Consider the following 16093-nt stretch of genomic DNA (forward strand, 5'->3'; position numbering starts at 1 on the left):
AACAGAACCAGAAAAATCTCTTAAGTTCCCTAATTCAAATTTCTCTTTTCTAGAGTGCAGTGGCTAACAGTATTGGCTGTACACTAAGAATGGTATGGTTTCAATCTCAGGTGTGCCTCTTGATGCACACCATCCTGCAAATTATGTAACCTTCTTATGCTCATTTCCAAACTTATAAAATAAGGAAAATAATACTTCAGGTGATACTTGTATTAAATTAAATTAGATAACACTTATGCACAGTTTCTGGCATACCCTGGATTCTGGATAAATTGTAGCTAATTCTATATTTTAATGTACTGATTTCATTTAATGTGATATTTTTATAATATAAGCATATTCTGAACTCTTAAAATCTGACTCTAAGCAATTTACTTAGGTATTCATGTTTTCTCTAGCTTAGTACTGAAGAATTTCAAATCTACCCATAAAGTTAAGAGAACTGTTCAATGAACACTCATATACCCACCACAAAGATTCTGTAATTTACATTTAAACCTATTTGTGTTAGCTCATTTGTCTACCCATTCTTATATCCACCCAATAATCCTCCTTTCTCTGATGCAATTCATGTTTAGTTGAATAGGTCAGTGCACTTCACTCCTGACCACACCACCCTGTGTATTGTTAAATAGATTTCACAATTTTTTGTGGCTTTTTTTTTTTTTTTTTTTGCCTTTGGAGCTAAAATCTAAAATACAATAAAATAGTGCATTTATTTTTGCATTTTGGAATTTGTTTAAATATTAAAAATGTAAACAAAATTATATTTAATATAACATAATGCATTGGAATACTTTTAAGATTCTGATGTTGAAGGACAACCTTACTCTACTAGGTCAGTGGAGGCCCACCTGTCATTTGCAATAAGGGTTGGGAAAACTGAACCAGAAACTCTCTTAAGGTCTCCAGTTCAAATTTCTCTTTTCTAGAGTGCAGTGGCTAACAGAATTGGCTGTATACTCTGACGGATACGGTATCAATCTCAGGTGTGTCTCTCGTTGCACACCATCCTGCAAATTATGTAACCGAGGCCTTATTACAAATTCAGCCGAGAGAACATCAAGTTCCTCTTTGATGGTTGTCCAATTTGAGCACGTGCAATTTGACCCAGAGTATATCCAAATCCATAAATAATAAAATTTAATAAAAATAATAAATTGCGGTACAAAAGAAGCTCTGCTGTAGTTACTGAAGATTAGTTAAGTTTAGCTGGGACATTCAGATATGTTTAAATTGTCTGGCAAATTAAGGAAATGTATTTTTCTCCAAAACTTATGTTGAAAGTTTAGTTCCTCTCTTAAAATAGTAAGAATACATTCAACAAAACTGAATCTTTCTTTGCTAACTTATGTCTTTTTTTTTTTTTTTTTTTTTTTTGGTACCAGGGATTGAATTCAGGGGCACTCAACCACTGAGCCACATCCCCAGCCCTATTTTGTATTTTATTTAGAGACAGGGTCTCATTGAGTTGCTTAGTGCCTCACTGTTGCTGAGGCTGGCTTTGAACCTGCAACTCTCCTGTCTCAGCCTCTCGAGCTGCTGGTGTGACAGGTATGTGCCACCACGCCAGGCTAACTTATGTCTTAAACTACAAAAATAGGGTCTTCATTAGTAAAGATGATGTAATGTGGGTAGAAATAGAGAAGCTGCAGATGGCATGAAAATTGACTGACTACAAGACCCCTGCCCCAACCCAAATCAAGCCCTCAAACGTATTACTTTTTTCAGTCTATCACTCAAAATTGTAGCAAGTTTGTTAGGATCTTAAACATAGATATCCCATTTGTTGTTCATTCAGTTAACAACCATTTAGTGATTTGTAGACAGTGCAGAACACTAAAAATGACACCAAAAAAATTGTTTTGATACCCACTTTTAGGAACTTCATTCTATTGTCTTGTATAATTGGAATATGGTGTCTGAAATGGATGACTGAAATGAAAAATGACATAATTGTGAAACATACAGACTCTAGAATTGGAAGACCCAACATTAAATAAAAGGGTTCAAATCCCTCTTAGATAGAGATATTCAGCAATATACTTAACCTTTCTCAGTTATGTTTTTTATCTGTCTGAGATGATTTTGGTGTGTATAAAATGAAGATAATAATGAAACAAGAGTAGACGTTTGCTAAGTGCCTAGTATTTTCGAGGTGCTGATCTAAGAGCACATAATGTTTCTAGGCTCATTTAATCCTCACAACTATCTCACAAGATGGGTATTATTATTATCTCTTTTTCTGTAGGCACATCCAGGGTCATTCAGCTAATTAGTAACAGAATCTAGCTTGAACCCAGTGCTGTTCATCATGATGCTAGCAATATTTAGTTGCTCAGGATCATGTGAGGAAGAAGTTGATGATGTCATGGTGAAGACAGGCATGGAAACTTCTCTAAATATACTTTTGTACATAACTTTGATTTTTTGAAGTATGTATGCATTTTGCCTGTTTAAAAAGTAAATAAAAAATAAGCCTAACTCTCCATAGAAAAAAATGGCTAAGAAAATTGTCACAAAGTTGGGCTGAAGCCTAGATGTAACATGCCTGGATCCTATCTTAACTCTGGACTTCTTGTTATTTGAGATAATACATTTGATTACTGCTAATTCCAATTGTATTTGGGTTTTTTGTTACCTGCAGTGAAAAGCAATTTGGCTGATTTGGATGCACCATAATTTTGAGGCCAAACTTAAATGTTAATGGTCATCAATTTCTTTTATATTTCTCCAGTCATTCAGCTACCCTATGGCTTTGATATAACTCTCTAATAATTGCTAATATTCTTTAAATTCAAAGAATGCCAGTATTGATATAGAAGAAAGTCTCATAGCTTATTTTAAAAAGCAATATTTCCTGTATTTAATTAATTCGTAATCCTTCCCTGTCCTTACCCATGGCAACTCCTTACCATGCAGCACTGTAATGTGTAACATTAGGTGGTAGCTGTGGAATTTCACCAAAAACAATGGTGAATAAATTGACCAAACAAGAGTGACATGGATTGTTCTATTAATTACTTCTAAAAGCCTCCCTCTCAATAGAGATGAAAAACATCATACTTTTGATCGAATTCTTAAAGAATTTAATTTGCCATGTACTTAACATTTGAGGTGAGACTTGTAACTTTTCTGTTCTTGTCATGATATGAAGCCCGGCTTTGTTGGCCTCTTGTGCATGATAAAAGTGCCATTACAGTGGGGACAGAAATGCAGGAGCACTAATGACCATGCATTGTATCATGTATAATATACATACCCCAAAGTTTATAGTTTTTATGTTTAGGGAAGAATAAAAGAATAATCATGGTAAGCAACAGTTTGAGTTCAAACTATGTGCCAGGTGTTGGGCTAAATACTTTATCTACATTATTTTATTTAATCTTCACACTAGCCTTGTGAAACTGGTACTATTATTAACTTGGTTTTAACTGATGAGAATAAATGGGGTTCATTCAATACATTGAGGAGTCCAGGTTAGAACCCAGGCCAGGGTGTGATGTCACATGTCTGTAATCCCAGAAGCTCAGGAGAATGAGGCAGTAGAATTGCAAGTTTAAAGCCAGCCTCAGCAATTTAGTGAGGTGCTAAGCAACTTAGTGAGATCTGTCTCAAAATAAAATGTAAAAAGAGGGATGTGGCTCAATGGTTAAGCACCCCTGGTTCAATTCCTGGCACCAAAAAAATAAAAATAAAAATAAAATAAAATAAAAAACCAAAACTAAACCCAAGCTATATGACTTCAGGACTGACCCTCTAAACCATGGTGCTATAGTATTTCGTAGTTTAAAATAATAGTGTGCTGGCCACTAATATTAGTTGTGCACAGCTACTGTCAGTTTATATGGTGGCTTTGTGCAAATTAGAAAAAGATTCCCTCCACCCAAACAAATGCAGCCCTGCAGCATATAACACAGTTGGCATCTTTGATCAAGGAAATAGGAGCTCCTTCCTATGTGCGACAATAGCACTTGCAGGGCACATGCCTTGAGCAACAGCCTCTGCTCTCCTAGTTACCTCCTAGCTAGACACCTTATTATACTGCACAGACCCTACAACTGTATGAGGGCTTTAAAAGAATTTATACATTTGTGTGCGTATGTGTGTGCGCGGGTATACACACATACACACACACTTTTATCAGTCAAAGGTCTTGTTTGCAAGCACTCTACTTGGATAATCCTTGCTATCCTCTTAGGATCTAGTCTCCACCCTTCTCCACCCAGTGCCCTGCTGGGGTTTTTATGGCCTCCATCAATGACTCTCTCACCCTTTAATTCATCCAGTGAGAGGCATCAGCCAGAGGTCCAAAGGAAGAAGGAATGTGAGTTCAAGGTATTTTGTTCCTGCCTGTCTTCCTACTTCCACAGAGCTTGTCAGTAAGTTCTCTCCTAAGGCCTCAGATTGTCAGGCAGCCCTCTTGTCTAGAGACAGCAAGAATTTCTGGCGGTTACTCTTCTCCTTAGTCCCTGGAGCCTAGATGTGTCCTGCTATTGCTAGTCCTGAGATGCTTCATCATCCCTTGATCACTGCCTAACTCTGCTGCTTTTTTTGTAGATAGTCCCTTAATTACACTGCCCTCAATGTCCTTCTTACAGTGAACCATCTGTTTCCTGCCAGGACCCTGACAGATACACAGCACAAACAAACTTTGACTATTTTTAAGCAAAAATAGAATTTGGGGAAGAAACATTTGGGGTCCCAGAAACAAGGGGAGAAGGGAAGACAATGGGTGGAAAACAGGGATTAGAGGACAGTTTACAGGCTGAGGAGCAGCAGTGAAAATCATTCAGTGGAAAGAGTCTAGGCCACCTACTGCCACTGCCTCTGAATGCTCAGCTGACCCAGATCCATCACCTCCTCAAGTCAGTTTCTAGACAATTTGATTGCCTGTGTTTCCACTATACATCTACTCACAGAGCAAGCTGAGAAGTGGAGAGAGAGGATCAGGCCCCCTTGAATATGTGCTTGGAAGTAGAAACCAAGACCTCACTCAGTGGGGGACTCTTTGAAAATAAGGGTCAGGGTGCTAGTAGGAAACACTTCTCTACCTCTAAAAGGACAAGCACTGCTCTAATAAAAAAATATGAAAATGCCTTAATAATCCAAGCACCTAAATTAGTTGTTTAAAAGAAATGAAGATTCATATGGAGATAGGTGATACTTAATAAGAATTTCAGTAACAGAGAAATACTATTTCTAATAGTTTCATAAATGAAAAAAAATTTAAGAAGTTTTTAACTGGGTTAAATTTAAAGTTGCCAGTTTCATCTTCACAAGGTGTTCATGGTGCTATTGTCTAAGAACTCACCATTTAAATTTATTGCTCAATAGCTAACCACGTAAGAATTAGAGGATTCAGAAAATAGTGACTAAGAATCAACTTATCTCTAGAACTTAATTCATCATGTCAATTTGTGGCTAGAAATAGGTCCTAACAATTTTTATATCTTTTATTATCTTAAAGATTATTCTTGTCTTTTATCAGAGTTCCTTTATCTTTCAAGATTATGATGTCTACCAGTTCAAGATCTAAGAATTAAATATAAGGTTTTATTATGAACTCAAGACAAACAGCTTACTGAAGAAGTTTAAGCATAATACTATTTTATTACATTTGTTGATGGTTGTAGTTATAATTCATACAATTACTAAATTTCTTATAAAATTTAAACCATTTACTTTTATGACTCTTTGATCCCATGCTTTATTTCAACTCCAAAATTAACTTAATTCACAAAGACAGAGTTGGTGAATTACAAATTTCAATGTATACTTTACTTGTCATGAATGAAAGCGGTACATATTCATAATTGTCCCCTGGAGGCTTCTTGATACAGTTAGTGTTATAATGCTATGAATAAAGGGAAATTCTTTTCCTTGAAAATAAAATTACATGCAACAATGCCTATAATTTTTAATTGAGAATTTATATTCTATTAAGCTAGTTGGTTGTGTATATATATATTTTTATTTTCAAAATATTTAATTTAATGAGTACATGTGGAATAAACAGAACTACCCAAGTCAACTGGGAAGTGTCAAGAGCTGTCAGTGAGATGATTTTATTTGGCACAGTAGTTGATGAAAAATTGAAAGGAGGAATTTATGATATAATCAGACATTTAAGATTTTTAAAGATGCAACTGTCTCATACACTTCATATGCTTTTGAGAGAATTTAATATTTATTTATTTTTTATTGGTGGACACAACATCTTTATTTTAGATTTATGTGGTGCTGAGGATCGAATCCAGTGCCCCGCGCACGCCAGGTGAGCATGCTACCGCTTGAGCCACATCCCCAGCCCCTCATATGTTTTTGTTCTCAGTGACATAAGGAAATGGCAAGAACAAAGTAGAAACAGCACACAGAAAAGGCCTAAAGTTTTCATATGTTTAAGTGTTTATAGTTAAATTCTCAATGGTCCACTTACTTTCCTCAAATAACATCATCTTATAGTGCATATATGTGTCCTACTACCCCACACATATATAATTCCACATCTAATGTCCTATAATATTTACCAGTTGCCTGGTGGGAACAATAAAGAAAATAGTAGACCCAGTCTTTCCATTCAAGGAGCTGGTAATATCACTACATTTTTTGTCTTCCATCTGAAAAACAGCCAGTTTTCCCTAACACAGTCTTGATCTATTCAAAACTATTGAACAAGTCTTTCTAATTGAATTGGTAGGCTGTGAGCTGATTTAATAACTAATATCTTCACAATCAAATCGGTGGGTCTGAAACAGTGATTAAAGTGGCTTGGTATCCTGGATACCTAGAAATTCATGGCCAAGAAGAGGCTATTATTCCCTTTTGCAGTCTCCTCATACCTCATAGTGCCCCTTTACAGAAGGGGCAGAAGGAAAGAACACCACCCGACCTGTCTGACTGCACGTGCTCCATGTAGATAAATGAAAATGGGGCCACTGTTTTCCTGTGTCAGGACAATGTCAGCATGAGTAGGAATACCAACTGTCAGGCATGCAAGATCTAGTGAGTTCCTATTCCAGGGCTGCTTTCTCTGCTGGATCAGTTGGCAGTCTGCAGAGAAGCTAACATTCTGAAAGTTCATTTGTTGTTTGCAAGTCAGGGAAAACCACTGGGCATAGAAAAATAAGTTCACCTCTGCTTTAGAGGGTAATTTCATGTACATTTGAGAATGATGCTTCTCTAGAATGGAAAATTCCTGGTTTCTGGACAGAAATATATGAAAAATTGTTTGCTAACTCTATTGTGGTTTCCAAATTTTGAGAGGTAAAAAAGGACTACATGTTCTGTGATGGCAGGTCTCATCTGCCTTATTCACCCTAGTGTCTCACACATGTAGTGACATTCAGTAAATGTTTCTTGAATATATGAATAATTAAGTGAACAGTAGATTTTGAATGAAGAATTCATCTTGAAGCATTTTCCTACTTCTTTTTTTGTTAAAAGCATAGAAAATAAACAGTTGATACTGATTCTTTTAAATGCAGCCAAATTTTGTTTAGGCAACACAAACATGAAAATGTGTGCTTGTAAAACAAAATGAATTAAATGGTGATTATACTGATTTACAATTAAAAAGAAACATACCTAAAAGTATTGGGTTCTTAAATGCTAGTCCAGGGTGTCTTCTTAGGTTCATAGTGAAACAAGAATAATCAGTGCAATGTGTTGTTTATCATAAGGCTGAATTATCAATTTAAAGAACTGCCCTTTATTAAAAATATACTTTTGAGGTTGACATATTACTTTTTCTTTCATGAAATGATGGGGATGATCTACGATTTTTTTTTTTTCCTTTTCTCATTACTGGGGATGTAACATGGAGTTACATGCCTGAACTACATACCTGGGCCTTTTTATTTATTTATTTATTTTTAAATTTTTGAGACAGGGTCTCCCTAAGTTGCCCAGGCTGTGGCTCTTGACTTGCAATCCTCCTCAGTCTCTCCAGAAGCTGAAATCACAAGAATGTACCACCACACAGCACCCCCTTCATTTTTAATTTTTTTGAGATGCGCAGGGCCTTGGGCATGTGAGGCAAGTATACCACCACCAAGACACAGCCCCAATCCCTCTTTATTCTTCTTTAATGTCCTTACTTGCCAAAGTAAAATTATCAACTCTCTATTGATTCCCTAGTTTATCTTCTTTGCTTTGTAAAATTCAAATGGAGACTGGCTTTCAGATATAATCCATTTTATATAAGTATATAAATACTTCTTTTAGAAATCTACATATTGAGGGGTGGGGATGTGGCTCAAGCGGTAGCGCGCTGCCTGGCATGTGGGCGGCCCGGGTTTGATCCTCAGCACCACATACAAACAAAGATGTTGTGTGCGCCGAAAACTAAAAAATAAATATTAAAATTCTAAAAAAAAAAAAAAAAAAGAAATCTACATATTGAGTAAAGGACAACAGTATAACTTTGACCTTAATGCCCCATAATCCTCATCAGAGGTTGAGTGGATGCTCTATGCTGAGCATTGCTCTAAGGGCTTTTAAAATACATTCTCTCATTTAAATTTCACAGTCATCCAAGGAGAAGTTATTCGTATTGTCTCTATTTCACCTTTGAAGAACTCTGGGGACAGTCAGGTGTTTGGCCCAGAAGAAATATAACACAGCTAGTAAAGCAGTAAGGCTGAGATTCAAAACAATGGTTCTATAACATAGATTCTTATATTACAAAGAAATTGAGTTAAAAGTCAAGAGGACCAATGAAAAAAACACCATTATGATATTCTAATGATTATGCAAATAATTGTTCGATTAGCATACATATTATAAACTCCCATCCCAGACTTATTATCTTATATACAAGTCAGAGTCCCTCCCAATTTTACATTATCAACCTATTTTTGATGACCTATTTTTAGCTTCAGTATTTACAGATATTGCCTTAAATAACATTCTCCTTAAATTCCTGTTTTGATTAGCAAATACACAGCAGGAAAAAATAAATTCCACGGGGGCATTTTTACCAAGAGGGGCTGAAAGCACCATCATAATAGTGGTGTTTTTTCATGTCACATAGCTGAATTTCTTTATAATATAAAAAGCTTAGACATCAGGATTCAGTTAATTTAGGGCAAATTCAACCTGATAGTCACTCATAAAAAGTACCCCTCAGTTTACTTATTAAAGTTTGCTATTAAAAAACATATCAAAAGTCCGATTTTTAAACGTAGATATTCACCCGAACAACAGCTTCTTATTTAAAATGGGAAAATCAGAAACTTTAGTAGGAACTCACACATTCTCCAGCAGACTTGACAACCCAAGTATAGCAGCAGTTGCGCAAGCAGGTAAATCAGGAAGTAAAATGCATAATAAATGAAAGTCAAACAAACTGGACATTTTGACTATATGATGATTAAAAAAAATAAAAAATTCTTCCAAATTCACAGCAAACTGAATCCAACAGTTACTTTGGTTTTAAATATCTACCTGCTCTTGATAATGGTAAAAATGACTTATTTGGCAGGTTATAGATAGGTTTCTATCATTCTATTTAACATAATTTACCAAATATTGCACTACATTAAGGAAGCTGTCATTTTATCTCAATGGAAACAAAAATCAGATTTCAATAGTAAGCCCTGGGTCCCTCATAAAATATCAGTGAATCAAGAGGTCCTGGTGCTTCTCCAATTTAAGGAAACTCTGTAGATTAACATCTCCACCCCTCAGACCTGGGAGCTGAGGTGGAATTCTTGTCAAGAATACGAGACACTAATTTCCAACAGTGCAGGTAACTCTTCTTTCAAGTCTCTGGCTTCTGCTCAAGTGCCCATCCCTAGTCCAAGATGCCCTAGAAAAACACAGGAACCAGTTCTAGGACGTAGTGATCCATCTAGCACCCCACGCTCATTGCAGGTCTACCCTCCGCCCGCTGTAGCCCAGCCCAGTCCAGCCAATCCTGCCCACTACACAGTCTTACTCTGGCCCTGCGAACTTCCCCCGCCCACTGTCCAAGTGACCAGAATCCCTCAACCCTACTTCGCGCTCCACCAATCAGCAACCATTTCTGCTCAGAACCAAGTCTTCGACGCTCCTCTTTCAAAAAAGCTTTTACTCCTTCTGCCTTCAGCCCCGCCCCTTTCCCTCCTCTCCGCCCTGTCGGCCCCTCCCACTTCCTCTCTTTCCCTCCTGCTCCCCAGTTTCGCCCCACCCAGCCCGGGGCTACGAGCTCGCCCTCTTCTCGCGAGATCTGAGCGTCCCTGCCGCGGCCGCCCGCCTCCCCTCCCGTCCTCCCACCCCCCTCCCCCCAATCTCTCCACTCTCCGGCTCTCCTCCCTCCCTCCTCCCCCCTCCACCCTCTGGGCCGGATCTCGTCTCGCTGAGGCGGAGGAGGAGAAGGAGGAGGAGGAGGACGTTCGGCCTGCGCAGTGAGATGTTTGTCCGTCGCCGTCGCCGCCGCCATCGCGGAGGAGCGCGATAAAGGGAGCCGAGCCGGGCGTGAGGGGGACCCTGCGGAGCCGCCGCGCCAGCGCAGCCCTCAGCCGAGTCCGAGTCGCCAGAGCCCGAGCCGTCGCCGCCGCCGCCGCGGCCGCCCAGGGGCCGGTCCGCTCTCCAGCCCAGCCCGGGGGCCGCGCCGCCGCCGCCGCCCCCAGCGTCGCCCCTCGCCCGCCCGCCCGCCTTAAATGTGACACCGGCGCCTCGGAGTGCGACCCGAAGCCGCCGCCGGGTAGGGGACGAGCACCATGTCGAATCTGAGCAAAGGCACGGGCAGCCGGAAGGACACCAAGATGCGGATCCGGGCCTTTCCGGTGAGTCCCTCCTCGGCGCCCGGGACCCCGGGGCCGGGGCCCCGGCCGAGAGCCGCACGCGAGGTCCGGGCTGAACTCCCCCAACAGGCCGCAGGCCCGCCTCCCCTCCCCCACGCCGCCGGCCGCGGGGCGCGAGCCTTCCCGGCAACGGGGCTGCGCGGGGCCCGGCGCGGCCGCCCTCCCGGGCCGTTCCCCGCGCCCGGCCCCCGCCGCCCCGGGCGTCGCTGCGCGGGGCCCGCGCCACCCGGCCCTCCCTGCGTTTTTGTGGGGTGTAGGCCCGAGCCCCCGCGCTTCTCCTGCCTCCCGGCTCAAGCACTCCAGCCCTCGGGGATGGAGACCAACCGGAGTCCTCGGTGTGGGGCGTGTGTGTAACTTTTCACGTGTGGTCTAGCTGCGGCTTAAAACATGACCCAGCCTCGCTTTACGGCGACCAGGGGGGCTGTGCCCGCCTTCTCCCCCCTCCTCGGCAAGGGTTGTGCCACCAACCTGTCCCCGACGCAGTGACAGTGGTTCCACGAAATGCTCAGTGGCAATATACTCATAACATGAAGCGTATTTATAGCATCGTTCATCCCAGAAGCCTCCTAAGCACTTCACAAACTCTGGTTCAGGAACTGTCTCGCCACTCGTAGGAGGGCCGGCGGGAAGGAAGCGAGACCCAACAAATTGGACAATTAGTTTTCCGTTTCTTAGCCTTGGAAGCCTCAAAGAACGAGTCTGGTCACCACGCAGAGCTGCTTTACTTTTCTGCTGTCACTTTTAGCGACAACAAACGTATTCTGTTTAAAAACTTTCTCTTTTGTCATTACATGGAGTCATACACTCTTTAGTGTATAGGGTATAACTCTGGATGTCACACTCGATTCAAACAGCCAATGGCAAGCAATTAAAATATATTGTTGTAACAGAAACTGGACGTACTTGCTCACGTCGCTACAGTAACAGGTATAAGTCAAGATAGACAAACTAGCAATCAAACAAGTTTTTGAAAGTAGAACTAGAGAAATATTTTAGTTTTGCCTTAGATTCATAAATACATTATATCAGGTGTGAAATGGCGGGTTTGTATTCACTTTTTAAAGCGTACTTTTTCTGAAGTTTAGTTGTGATGAGGAGAGTGACCCACCTTTTAATGGGATTGTCCTAATTGAGTGAGTAGCTTGGTCCTAGAGAACTGAGGATCACTTTAAATTCATAAAATTTAAAACAAAAGAATATACTTTGTGAAGAATTTTGAAATTGCCTGCATATAAGTACTAATTAGTGTCAATGTGTGGAAACTTCCGGCTTTATGTAGATAAGTAGGATATGTATTTTTACGTTATATTAAGGAGGGTTGGATGCTTGAAATATTTTCTAAATATTTGTGAGAAACTACATCAGAAACTGAGAAGTATTGACAAAAGAGCATTAATAAGTTCACTAGCATATTTTTCTTTGTAATTGGGCAAAGAACTGGGTTTATGAATTTGCGACCTAAATCAACTAATTCGTCCAGTTGACTATCAAGTCCATTTTTTTTTTAGCAGAAGTGAGATTATTCACAATTTTGTCAAGTCACTAGTTTTATCTAACAGGTTATGTTCATTGTCTTACACAGTTCATTCAGGTTTTTTTGCTAAAATATGGAACAATTCATATTTGACCTCAACACACTTAGGTTGTTATTATTCCCATTAATCAATTCTATCATTGTTTGTGATCAATTCTTTGATAGTTTTAGGTTTGCCTGCTCTTAACCTGTTCTCTACTCCCAGTCATTCGTTTGTTCAAGAAATACTGAGGACTGGTACCAGGCACTGATCTAGGAGTTTGGGATTTGTCAGTATACCTTGAAAGACCAAGATTTCTGCTTTCTGGAACTAGAGAAGCAGCAGGAAAGAATTTCATTATTCTTTTAGCTTAAGAGTAAAATATTTTATGATAGGTAAATACACCGTACTGGAACTAATTTTTTTTTTCCAAGTAGCATTATGGCTGTGAGCTAGTTTGGATCCTTTTTGACTATAACTTGTTGCTCAAAGCTTTTCCAGAATTCTTAGTAAAGTCTGTAAGTAACCTGATGTTTTCATATTCAGTGTTTAATACCTGCTTGCTTTTAAATGCCCAGTAATTTTTCATTACTATTTCATAAGATCTTTGACAAGTAGTCAAGTTGCTTCAGTCTTCATTATGGATAGGTGTATGCCTTAGTGATAACAGCATTTCACTTACTTAGCCTTTGGTAAATGTATGAGCATTTACAGACCTTCAGAATCCTTTCCTTCAAGTTATCAGCCTTGTACATTACCATAGTCTGTGTGTCTTGCTAGTCAGAAGTCATAAATGTGTAGTATTCCATAAAGAAATAGATATTATTTCTGATTGTACATATATGTATATTCAGAACTGTTGTATTTTATGTATATCATTTGGATATATAGTCATTATAATTTGTGGGAAACTAGTTTAACCAAAAATTTCAAGTGTTTATTTCAGATTGCCTTTTACAAAAATTGGTATGTAAAAAAGCATGAAAATGTGTTTTGTGATTGTTTTGTTTTTATTGAAGAATAGTGGTAAGTGAACTTAAAGAATATTATGTAAGACTTCTTCAGATATAGTCCCATCTAGTAAAATCAGATTCTTTTTAGTGTTTTGAGTGCATATTTTAAGTATGCCTTTTTATGTTAAGCAAGAGTTATACCACACCATAGTTTAATGCACAATTTACGTTTTTTAAGTAGAACTTTTCAAAGAGATTCTTTTTAAAATGGAAAACAATAAGGAACTTTGTGTACTTATAAATTGTTGCCAGAGGAAAGTTTATTCCAATTTTTAGGCTTTCCTGCATTGCACAAAATACCATCTCATTTCACATCTTTTTGTCAATAATGTTTTACTTGTATTTTCTTTTTTTTTTGGTTCACAAAGTAGCAGGGTCTTTCTTTCTTTTTTTTAATTTTTAAAGAAAGGAGGCTATCCTTAATGAAACTCTTGGACACATGGGTTTGGATCAAATAATTTCTCTCTTCCTTGCGTTTACCATGTGTCTTGTGTCTGTTTTTGTTGCACTATGTGGGATTAATTGCTCTCAGGTAAACTTTTGTCCTTATCTTTGAAAAGCCATTCCTCATCATCTCTAATGTCCAGGGTTTTGTCTGTGTAAGCTTATTAAGCATGACTGAAATTGGAGGGGAAATAATTTGTAAATGCTGTCCTCTTCTTTGCCTTTCCTGGCTTTTAGCCTTCAGAGTTTAGGAGACCTATTGTAAAAGTGACCTTCTCTAATATATGATCTGAAATCTACCTGAAATAACTTTAGTTATTGGTTTATGAAGCATACTACATCAAAGGAAGATAGATTTTCTGGATGTAGTGTTCACTCCATAATTCTAGATGAATTCTGCCTGTGTAGGATGGATCACAAGTGATGTACAGAGGTGAAACCCACATAGTTACTGACACTAGAGAATGAGATGAGTTTTAAGATCGTTTTTGATGTACTTAAGAGCACAGAGATAAGGACAAATAGGGACAGTTGATGATTTTTCCTTTTCCTTTCCCAGATTGGGGAAACAACTTTGATCTTCATAATAGTTTTCGCTTTCTTAAGGAAGATAATTATTGCATAGAAGTACTTGAAATGTATATGTGGGAATTGAGTAATAGCTTTGCAAATCACATAGAGTTGGAATTTAGCCATAAATTTGTTTTTCATTCTTTGTATTTTTCTTACAGAAATTATGGAGTAAGGTGTAATTTGTGAAAGTGTTGCTTACACTTAGACTGATTCTCTTTCTGTTTAGTAAGTTTTGGGATAGTGTTATAGGCATTAGTTCCTTTTGGGAATCAGAAGTTAGAAAAATCAAAAGCATGAAGTTGTTATCAATAAAGTATTTATTTTGGTAACATTTCAGAGAAATTTGGAAAATGGTTAGTACTAATGTTGAATTTCAAACTATTTTAGTAGTATTGGACATAATGTGAAAATACGATCTTTTGTACAGTGATTACAACATTGATTCATACAATATAAAGTGTTATTTGTTTGCATGTCATTTATTCATTAAATATAGTTAAGTAGGAACAACATTGTCTAGTTAGGAAGATTATATGATTAAGACTTGAAGAAGTAGTATGCCTTCTCTTTGTGTTACAAATTGGGAGACCTTGGAGGTAATATTTTGTTATTTTCATTCCAGATTGTATGGATGATCTTCAGCAGTTTTGTTAGATTTATATATCAGTTACTGGATGATTTGCAGTTTTATATAATGCAACTTTTCAAAATAATTCATGTTTATCCATTGTAAAGTCATCCAAAAAGTAAAGGTGTTACCAGAGAAAACTATGAGATAAAATATGAATTGCAGTTATTATCAGTAATGGTGAAAACTCTTGAATCATAAGTCTGTCAAAGGAAAGAATTCACTTATAAGCTAAAAAAAAAAAAGGAAAAAAAATTTGTAATCCTATCACTTGGAAATAAATTATATTAACATTTTGATGTTTCTTTTAATCTTTAATATGCATGTGTGAAGAAGTAAAATTGACATTTTAAAATATTTTTGAAAACATGATCTTTAATGGCTTTTTGATTACTTTACAATACCTGAATTTGCTTACCCATTCCTCTACTGCTAAGTATTTTGATTGATTCTAGGGAGTCCTTATTTTCTCTTGCATACAGAACACAGCTGTGACATTATCCTGTTGTTTGAGCCCATTTATGATTATGAAATTATTGAGCTTAAAGTAGTTGCTATAAATTCTCTAATCCATGTTCAGAAAGAGAATTAATATCTAAAACTTATTGAATGCTTATCATGTGCCAGACACTGTTCTCTGTGCTTTGCATGTCTAAACTTATTTAGTTCACACAACTCTCTGGAATACTAATGTCGTCTGTTTTACAAATGAGGCCTTGAGAAGTTAAATAATTTGCTTAAAGTTATTTTTCAGTGCAAGTGGCAGAACTAGGACTGTAATCTAGGCAATTTGGCTCTACAAGGTTTTTAAAATTAAACATGCCAAAATTTGTATCAGTTTAACTTCTTTGTAGCAGAATCTTAGCCAATATATCTTTAATGTTATAGGTGAAAAAACAGTATTTTAATTTGCATTTCTTTAACTTTTTAAGAATAAAACTGTGTGGTATCCACAGGAATTTTTTATTCAGTTTTTGCACTTGAGTTTTCAATGTGTCTATTAGAAGTATGACTAAAAGGTAAGGAGACTGAAAACATAATAGTTAAAGAGTGGGTTCTGTACTCTCAGGGCTTGAATACAGCTCTACCTCTTTGTAGCTATACTGTATTTAGCAAATTATTTATTAAATTTTT

At 37.9% G+C, this 16093-nt stretch overlaps 1 protein-coding gene and 1 long non-coding RNA gene across 3 annotated transcripts in view; one reads left to right on the forward strand and one right to left on the reverse strand.

Moving 5' to 3' along the window:
• LOC139707746 (uncharacterized) overlaps window positions 1-9798 on the reverse strand; it is a 60238-nt gene extending 50440 nt beyond the window's left edge. The window contains exon 1 of the long non-coding RNA XR_011709228.1: window positions 9254-9798. This is a non-coding gene — a long non-coding RNA (uncharacterized lncRNA). The remainder of the gene's footprint in view (window positions 1-9253) is intronic.
• Window positions 9799-10312: 514 nt separating this feature from the next.
• Window positions 10313-16093, forward strand: part of Cul3 (cullin 3) — an 83108-nt gene continuing 77327 nt past the window's right edge. For both annotated transcript variants that reach the window (XM_027941729.2, XM_027941730.2), the window contains exon 1: window positions 10313-10769. In XM_027941729.2, the coding sequence (XP_027797530.1) occupies window positions 10704-10769 (66 nt within the window). In that variant the 5' untranslated portion in view covers window positions 10313-10703. The remainder of the gene's footprint in view (window positions 10770-16093) is intronic.

Source organism: Marmota flaviventris, chromosome 11 (assembly GCF_047511675.1).
Source record: "Marmota flaviventris isolate mMarFla1 chromosome 11, mMarFla1.hap1, whole genome shotgun sequence".
NCBI classification, from domain to species: domain Eukaryota; kingdom Metazoa; phylum Chordata; class Mammalia; order Rodentia; family Sciuridae; genus Marmota; species Marmota flaviventris.